Source organism: Pteropus alecto, unplaced genomic scaffold (genome assembly GCF_000325575.1).
Source record: "Pteropus alecto unplaced genomic scaffold, ASM32557v1 scaffold14, whole genome shotgun sequence".
NCBI classification, from domain to species: Eukaryota; Metazoa; Chordata; class Mammalia; order Chiroptera; family Pteropodidae; genus Pteropus; species Pteropus alecto.
In genome coordinates, this window is record NW_006436810.1 from 15,892,113 (window position 1) to 15,901,988 (window position 9,876).

Sequence of the window (9,876 nt, forward strand, 5' to 3'; positions counted from 1 at the left end):
ATTCCACTCTCACTCGTCGTAAGACCTAAAATCAGTGGAGAGAAACACAGTGAGCGTTGTAACGGCGGGCAGATGTGAGTCGTTCCCAGGAGCCTAGAGAAAATTCAGGAAACTACAAGGGAGGAGAGAACCCAGCGGTCCCTCAGCATAGCTCGGCATCAGGTGAACTCCCTAAGGAGCGGGGCTATGCTGCTTCCAGGGGTTCACCTCCGGTACCTGAAGTACGAGCCAGAAACGGACAATGGAGACAGTCCAGTGAGTATGACTAGACGGGTATAAGTGACAGGGAAATTCAAACAGCAGACGACATAAATACAGCTTCCGTGTCCTTGAAAAAACTCTCATGGAGGAAAAAAAAAGATGTAAATACAAATGGCCAAGCCTCTCCTCTGCTGTCACGCAGATGCACACAAGCCCTGTATTTCTGCGTGATGAAAGCATTCGGTTACAAACGCGTAGTAAAAGTGCCGAACAAAACGACTTGAAAAACGCTTTCCGCGTGTGCTCGCCACAGTTGACCAAATGCGGGCTGAAGTCCACTGTGTTTTAATGGAAATAAATTACACTAAATGAATTTTCCCAATGAAATCTAGCGTTTCTGTCACTGAGTTGTATCTAGTGTTCTTGACCTGGATGACAATTTTCAGGACCACAGCATCTCTAACTGAGCTTTACGATCGACACTATCCACCTAAATTAGTCTTTCATGATCATTTTCATTGGTGTTAACAGTCTAAGACTATAAATAGTATTGCATGATATGCCAAGTATCTTGTTCAGTCACACTAGTACAGGGGTTGTGAACTCATTCCCCACAGTCTCATAGTGCAGACCACCTGAGCCCACATTAGAAACATCTGCTGTCCAGCATGATTGCACAAGAAATTTCAGAGATTTATCCACATAAAGGTTGCATTTTAAAAAGTAACTGTGCTAACAGAACATCCTCAGTAATCAGGGGAAATGATTCCCACCTATTTCATCAGCGCACGAAGGGCATTTTCGGAACACAGAACCTGGGTTTCACGGCACTCACAGCATGGCGACTGGACCAGTGCCCACGGAGGCCGCCTCGAAGGGCCAGCAGCGGAGGAGGAGCCAAAATCAAGGCCCCAGGTATGAAGTTGCAGAACTGTGTCTGTATCCAGGGAAACCATGAAAGAACGCCATCCCCACATGGGGACAGCAGGCCCTGAGGTAGGTGATCGTTAACACCCTCCACAGCAAGGGCTGGCGGAGAAAACTGGGGGCCGGGGAGGACTGCAGCCCACAAGGCCATGAGAACAATGACAGGCAAGTGGCACCCTAAGGACAAAGAACACTGAGACAGGGAAGGAGTTGGCCGAGGACAGGAAGCCAAGACTGGAGACGGGAGCTCTGAACTTGGCACGCTCAGGTCAGGATGCTAAGCATGCCAGACTCCCGCTTTTAGCAGAAAAGGACTAATGGTGAGAACAGTGAGCATGAGAGACTTGCTGGGAAAAGCAAGACGCAAGCCTCATGAGTATGGGCTCAGTGTAAAGCCACCTCAAGACAGAATGATGAGCACTAATAAGCACCAGCAGTGTAATGCACATGTATCTGATCTGTGCAGTTGACAATGAAATCGTGATCTTCACAGTGGCCGTGCATGCTAAACACGACACTGTCACATTCTCTCCATTTCACAGATAAGAAAATGGAGGCACAGAAAGAGTAAGTTACTTGTATAGGCCCTAATAAGTTCAACAGAAAAGCACATAAAAATTGCTAATAATTATGAATTTATGATCTAATGTTTAAACTATAATTATACCATTTACTAAAGAAGGAAAATACAAGTTTTATGTATCTTTGTGTTAAAAAGGTTAAAACTAAAAACCTCCAAAGGTTAGCCATCAATTATCCAAGGAATTCTGTTAACTAGACTACCATTCCCTAACTGATACAGATAACCAAGCTATAAGGAACCTAAATTTAGACCTGATCGTAAATGTGATGAGCCCATTCTTTTCTTATGCTCTAGGGATCCAGAATGAAAGAGAAGCCTTTAAGATACAATCAAATTAGAATGCATTGGTGGTATTTTTAAATTACAAAATAATGCCAAGTAATATTTACATATAAGATGTTCTCATCCAAAGGTTCTGCTAAATTAGTACTTACCTGTTTTTGGTGGGGGTTTTGGACCGGTCAATAAAAACTGGTGTCACACCACACAAATCTAAGGTTGACAATGTGGCGAGCCGTGGCCAGTTTTTGCCATACCACACGATCGTAACTGATGAATCGTTTATGGAGAGATCGACATGCTCCATGATGTATTCTTTTCCACCTTTTTCTTTCAATATAATTACCCAACCTAGACCAGATATTCTGGAGAAAAAAAAAAAGCAAGCTAAAAATGTTTACATTGCTCGGGGGGAGAAAAACTAACCTCTATTTCACAGACCAACTCTAAAGCATCCAGTTCCCTCAAACCAAAGTCAAAGTTCCCAGAACGTGCCCAGCATAAGTTTCCATGTCACCAACAGCTCCCTCTCTAGACCATTTCCCCTCCCCTGACAAGCATACACTGACATCTATAAGTTCTTGGTCCTGGCCATGCACACGAAGACGAAGGGTCCGCCCAGGGGGAGAAATGCCTTGAATGCCCTTGCCTCACCACCAGAGCAGATTACGAGGCTACTTCTGCTTTTCACAAACACTTTAGACCATTTACATGGAACAGGAAAATACTATATACTTTTTACATGCGCAGAAACACACAGAAATATCAAGAGACAATCCCTCATGGTAGCAAGCGCATGTACGTCCTGGGTACACAACGGTCTGAGCTTACACCACCCTGCTTTTCAAGGTGATCTACATTTGAATGCACTCAAGCAGCCACTGGGCCCCCATCCAGGGAGACGTGCGTACCTGAGGGCCTCTTTGGTCTTCACTGGAAGGCCTGTGTAAGGGTCGACAGGTTTGAGAACCTGAGCGAGGGCTGCCTTTACAGAGGCGATCTGCTTTGTGACATATTCTTTCTTCCAATATCCAGCTTCTTTATCCTCAACCGACAGCAAGTTCACAGGCTCAGCTGTTTTCTCTACTGAATTAACTTTCCAATTAGACCTTTTAGGCGAAAAAGCAGTTGAGTAGATTCTGATCCAAATAAAACTGGGGGAAAAGAATAAATAAGTAAACTGTCTGAGACCTTGTCATGTACCTATAGTTGCAACATATTAATTTGGTGAGGCACAACAACTTTCAATAGTCTAATTCCAGGAGTAAGTCAAGCTGAAAATTCACAGTTCTTCTTGCATTTAGGTGAACTGCAGTCTGAGGTAAGTGTTTTGATTCATCAACCCTAGGAACACTAAAAGGAAAGGCTTGTCTCCCAGAGTCAGGTAAAAAGGAGTGATCTCATGTGATTGGAGTCATCCAAACCAGTGACTTCCTACCTCAATAACTGAATAGGAGATCTAGTATAGAAAAAAAGCAAGAAGTGTATAAAGTGTGATTCCTGTCTTGTCATTTTGAATATACTCATGTTTTTAAAAGGTCAGAGAGTAGATACACACATAGAGAAATATCAACAGTAACTGAACTATATATATGTTCTTTTTGCTTTCTATATTTTAATAGTTCAACAATGAACATACACTTCTTACAGCAAAAAAATGAATTGTATTAATAACTACCAATGACAGTTACCACTTTTTGAGCACTGTGTATTAAGCATTATTTCAGCACTTTGTATGCATTATTTTTTTTCAATCCTTACAACAAATCGATGAGAGAGCTGCTACTACTGTTCCCATTGAACAGATGATGGAACCAAGGCCCAGGTGTGACGTGACCTTGCCCAGGTCTGTGAAAATGAGCAAGTGGTAGCACCTGGACTACACCCACTAGCCTCAACCAGTGCTCATGACTCTTCAATAAATACAGAAACAGACTCAAAGAAATTGAATAGGTTATCCAAACAACAGAGCCACAACGATGGAATTTAAATTCGGTTCCGGCCCAGGGTCTGAGGGCCTCTCACTTTGCAGTAAGAGGCCCCAGCAAGTGACAAGAGCAACATAGTCAGCTGGGGCCAAGGCTGAGCCAGGGCGCCTCTCTCCCAGCCATGCAAGACAGGTGAACTGCTCTTGGGGAAAACGGAGGCGGAGGTTAAAACCAATGTCCTAATGTGAGAGGTGAGGTTTACACAAATAAATTATCTGCTGATTTATGTCTCCATATTCTATTCAGTGCGGAAAGGGACGAAATGGACGATGGCCAAGAGGCATCGAACAGAAGGCGAATGACTCCCCTCCCCTACGTTACCCTCGGCCACAGGTAAGGAAGACGCTGAGCTGTAGATCTGCAGGAGACACCACAGAGCCTCGAAGGTCACGGCTGTCTCAGTCGCTCAGCGATAACCCGGCAGAAAGGGGACACTTGTCAGAGGCACTGGGAAACCGGTCCCCTTGATGCAGGCCTTACATGGACTTCCCCACAGACCCATGCGCAGCCAGCTCGTCCTAGTATGGCTTTTTCGAGCAACTTCTCATCCCACGAAGTTGTTTCACGCCTAGCTTTATGCCTTAAAGTATCTATGTTTTCATTTCAGAAATCTGACACTACTTGGTACATGCCCTAACACTCACATACAGAGTACACGTCACGTGGAGAGGGCAAGTGGCGCGTGAATCCTCCATCTCCGGTGACGACGCCCGCGCCCAACATCCGTACGACAAACCACTTTCACACACGTATCTTACCTAACTTAGCATACGTGCAGCCTGGAGAGAATGAGAACATGTTACAGAATTGAAGCACTCTGTAGATTGTTCCCCTTGATTATTTACAAAATACAAATGTCAAGTTTAAGATGCTTCTAGCAGCCTCCAAAACCCAAACACACTCATTTCTTGATCGCAAATGCTCCTTCCCATTAAAAAGCTAAGGTAGATTTGAGGACAAGAGCTTATTTATCTAATCTATCAGCCAGGCACAGAATACTTCAAATAACTTGTTCAGAAAATGGGGCCAATTTAATGTTCTGGTAAACAGTGCTTCCCAGAGTGCTGGGAAACAAAAAGCCCCCCTGCTGATGCAGACCCAGTCCGTCCACGCCTCCATCACCCCCCACAAAGCCCAGCGCTCATGCTGAGGGCTGAGCGCACGGCAGGGAGGCAGTGCCCACAGATGGAACGGGTGCCAGAGACATGCCCACCCTTCAGATGCGTCCCCCGGAAGTCATCAGTGTGACTGGCTACAATACGTGCTCCTGTCCTCTCTTCAGAAACAATGCTTAGAAAATACCACTAATTTCCAAAACCACGTTTCCCCATTCAGTTGTTAATACAGCCTTTTAATGAAGACTATGACACTTCAAAACACAATTCAACTTATACAATTAAGAGTCATCCTTTGAAAAAGAAAACAAACATGAGGATAACCATCAGAACCTCAGATTTTTAAAAGACACCTTCCAAGAAAGTGGGACGGACACACATTTAATAATAAAAGGGTGTAGGGACAACCACCAGAGCTCTGGCCCAAGTCCACAGAGAGGCCCAGTGCCTGCGCTGGACAGGCCTTGAGGTTGAGACCAGAGAGGTGATACCTAAAGAAACCGAGAATTTAGAATTTATCAGCTTATCTAAGTAAGCTGAGTTCTAGCCTTAAAGAACACTCCAAAACACTAAGAGACACATAAAAATTGCTCTACATTCATTCCAGAACTATTGTTAAGAACATGATTCACTCGATGTGTGCATTTACTGACATAAACGGAGAGACATATTTTCCCCCACAGAAAAACATCTTTTCAAATTAAAAGAAAAACCACCCTTTCCAACCAGAGAATGGTTAACACCCCCTTCTGATTTTAAGACTTGACTGATCACTAGCCTGACTTGGACAAATTCTGAAACCCAGATTCCAGAGCACAGAAGTCTCCGGAAAGGCAGGCGAGGGCTGCACATTTTTGCGCTTTCCCAGCTGGTCCTGGCGCCGCCGCCCCGGGGACAGGCATCTGAGAACCAACGCACCAGGCACCAGACGACGTTTCCCGCCCACTACGTTCCCAGATTAACCAGCACCGCGCCTTCTCTCTGTCACTCCCCATGTCCTCACCTATCAAACCACCAGCGCAATCTGCACCCCCTCATCTCAAGCTCTTCCCCGGCTGATATGTGGGTTCCATGTGGGATCGGCACCTGTCTGATCTTCTGGTGCCGAAAGAGAGAGGGACCTAAAACCCAAGTTGTTTAGCTGTAGGCTACGAAATTTTCACCAGAAGTTAGGAGGCGCCCACCAGCTCACCCCGAAGATAAAATTCTGAGTTGTGGATAAAAATGCGAGCAACAACAGAGAACAAAGCTTCCGTCCCTTTTCTCGTGGCTGCGGACTGGCCCAGGTGGGTGGTGTGACCCCCATCTGTGGCTTCCTGCCACCCAGGCAATGCCTGTGTGACAGCGACTCTCAGCCTATCTCTCCCCTCCTCACGCCTCCCTCCAGCAAGGCGCCAGGCTGCTCCCCAGACCCCCGACAGAGCCCCCTCCCTCGTCTTCTCTCTTCAGGGTCTGCACACATCCCGCTCTGCAAACAGGGCCAGGCTCAGCCAGGGGCGGGCCCCCCAGAGCTGCCTGAGCCCGTGGGGGTAAGCCTGCCTGCTTCTCAGGGACAGAGCGAGTCCCCTGGCCAACAGACCGAAAGCCACCTTCTCCAACAGCTACACCAATAACAAGTGGGATCTTTTTCAGTTCATGAAAAGAATATTCCTTCCTTTAAACATACAAATTCAAATCTTTGAAAATGATATATAACTAATTAATGCATCAGACATACTATATATCGAAAAATTCTCTTGAAATTTTTTTAAATTAAAAAAAAAATGGTTAAAAGGTCTCATTAGTTTTCACGACTTCTATCAAAACAAGAAAGAGACGTTCGGTTTTCTCCTTACTTGTCATTGGCCAGATGATAAAAGCGCCTGTTCACACACCCAGTGCACAGCAGGGTCATAGCATCCAGGTAGGACAGTATCTTCAGCAAGATTTCTGAAGGCAAGCTGAGAGAGAAGGGGAGAAATCGGAAAAGTGATGAGTTTAATCTACAAGTAACCCAGAAAATAACCAGGTGGTCATCTCCAAAGGGAAGGTGATAAACAGAGCCTTCCTGTACAAGGCAACCTGCACCCTCACCTTCAATTATGCGACTGACATGCTCTGCTTATTAGGATTCTCATGACATAACCCAAACCAATACAGAGACAGGGTACAAAGAGCTAACTTCCTTGGCATTTTAATCATGTTCTCGCACTGAATCAAACAGGCAGGATTTCACTGCCTCCCTAATGAAAGTATTACTATTTGATGAGATAAACGGAAATGAGACAGAATGCATTCTTAGCTATCAATAAGAAAAATATAGAACCTTCTCTCAAAACAAAAAAAAACAAAAAACCAAAAAACACTGTAAGTAGAAGAGGAAGTATCAGCTCGTTTTCCACCTGACTGATGCCACTCTCTCTTCCTGTGGCTTCAAGCAGACACCAAGCCCTGCAAGGTTTTCTGAAGTATCTTTTTCTTTTTCATTTATGTGCCTAAATAAGTATGATGCTGAGATTCATTTTCAGTCTCCCATGTATTTCTACGATCTCAGAATTTTACAAAATGCTGTAAGAATCTGAAAGTGTCTAGAAAGCATTAGTGATGACAGGAAGTCAGGAAGGGGTTCATGAACCTTAAGCAAAAGGAGCAATGAAGAGGAAGCTGTAGAAGATTGGGGGGTCCTCTCTATGTACTTCTGGCAGAAGTTGAGATCAAAGATGTTCTTAATTATTTTTCATAAAGTTTCCTCGAAGCCAGTGCAGTCAATGCCCACAGGCAGGCCGGGTTACTTCCTGTTGGGTTCTAATTATCCCATGCTGCATCGGGTGGGCTAGGGGAGGTGTCAGAGCACGAAAATCTGCTTCGGGTCCACATGCCTCCCTGAGGAAACAGAAGGTCATCTGTGCGTTCATTTCAGGTCAGTAGCGTGACAGGTCAGGTAGGAAAAGGTCCTTGTCCCCGTCCCATACCGTGGATCCACCGCGATGTTCCTGCACTTGCAGCTTTCTGCTCCCTGTTCCGTGAGACAGCTCAATCCCCCATGCCAGGTCCCTATCTGGCCCCGGGCTCTGGGTCCCCAGCGTCCTTCCATTCCTGCCTCCCTCTCCTGTGTCATTCAAATCAGCATCTAAAACACACCCCAAATCCTCACCCTAAAATGACATTCACCCTGATCCCCCATCTCCCTCCAACCACCACAGGACGATTTCTCTGCTCCCTCTACTACTAAGCTTCCAGGGAAGAAAACAGAACGAGAGAAAACAAAGCCTGTCTACACCTGCTGCCTCCACGACCTTGCTTCCCACTTCCTTTCTGTTTGTCACATTTTGGTGTGAAATAAGACAGACGAAAAACATATAAAAGTAAGTGTCCGGCCCATTCCCACCCCGCTTGGCTGACCAGCTCTGCGGCTGCCCCCAGCCTCCCCGCCCTCCCTCAGCAGTGCAGACCCAACCGCAGCCTCGCAGCCATCTCTCCAGCCGCACACCACCCCACCTGCTTCCCTGGACCTCACTGGTTTTCCCAGGCTCCTTGGTTGGTTCCAAATGTCCCAGCCCCTCCGAGCCTCTCCTGAGCCCTGTCGCTCTTGCCTCTGCCCACTCCCCAAGACATCCGGCCCAGCCCTCAGCCGCAGATGCCTCCCATAGGCTCGCATAGCCGCTGTCCTTTGGGCCTCCTGGTTCAGGTGTCCCAGGCCGCTGTGCCTCCTTCCTGTCCCGACCCCAGTGCTTTTCCATCCCAGTGAGTGGCATAGCTTAAATGGTTCCCTTAATTAGATTTCTTTTCCTTTAATTTTATTTCTTTTTAAAAACCCACTACCAGCATGTACACTGTTAGCTGAGCTAGTTATGTTATAGTACTAAAAGCCCAAAACTTGAAATCAGGCAACTTATGTTTTAATCTGAATTTTGCAATCCGTAGGCCACATGAGCCCGCTTCCTCCACTGTAAAGTGTCTAAGACAACGCCAAGCTTTCAAGGCTGTACACGGCGCTTAGCACATAGCTAGTGCCCCATCAGTATTTGTACAGAATGGATCCATAGGCACATCAGCATCAATTTCAAAGAGTAATTTAAAAAAAGAAAAGATTCTACAGATCTTGCTGGTGAGGTCACAGTATAGAATCTTGCCATGACAAAATGGGTCCCCAAAATACTGAAAGCTAAGAAATTCAGAGACCTCTTGAGCTTTTAGAAGAAGACACTTTAATCTTCTTTCTCCTTTTTCAAGGGTCCTTATCAACTGGAAAGTGAATAATTTTGAAGAACATTTTTAAAAAAGGAAAAATTTACTTATCACTTTTAGAACTTTAGCTTCATAAAACTAGTCTAATAATGATGGTGGTGACAGGCTGATGACTCACATCAAATTCTCTGCGTTGTACATTCTTCCTACACAATTCTATTCTTAGAGAGCTCAAAATGGCAACCTGGTGTATGCGGCATCATAACTTTCTCTAATAACTCCATCCCTAGAGCACCCAGAAAAGCGGCAGAAGACTCCCGCTACTGACCCGTCCAGAGACACGGAGCAGTGAGCCGAGGATCTCTCACAGCTCCTTCCATGCCTGGCAGACTGCTTCAGAGTCGTGCAGCCTGCAGCAAAATTGTCTCCTGGCCCTTTTCTGAAAGTAAACATGGAAAATGCAAATTAGTATAATGAACGCTATAGTGGCCATTCTGCTCCAAAATTTTAAAAGATTCATAAATTCACTGTGAAACTCATCTCTGCAAAGGAAGGAAGGGCGGAAGGGCGGAAGGAAGGAAGGAAGGAAGGAAGGAAGGAAGGAAGGGAGGGAGGG

At 45.7% G+C, this 9,876-nt stretch overlaps 1 protein-coding gene across 1 annotated transcript in view; it reads right to left on the reverse strand.

Annotated features, from left to right (window-relative positions):
* FBXO15 (F-box protein 15) overlaps nt 1-9,684 on the reverse strand; it is a 36,847-nt gene extending 27,163 nt beyond the window's left edge. Inside the window, exons 1-4 of the mRNA XM_006913764.3 lie at nt 9,589-9,684; nt 6,929-7,033; nt 2,902-3,144; nt 2,146-2,355 (exon numbers count right to left, since the gene is read on the reverse strand). Coding sequence (XP_006913826.2) covers nt 2,146-2,355; nt 2,902-3,144; nt 6,929-6,987 — 512 coding nt within the window. The 5' untranslated portion in view covers nt 6,988-7,033; nt 9,589-9,684. The remainder of the gene's footprint in view (nt 1-2,145; nt 2,356-2,901; nt 3,145-6,928; nt 7,034-9,588) is intronic.
* Nucleotides 9,685-9,876: the final 192 nt, after the last annotated feature.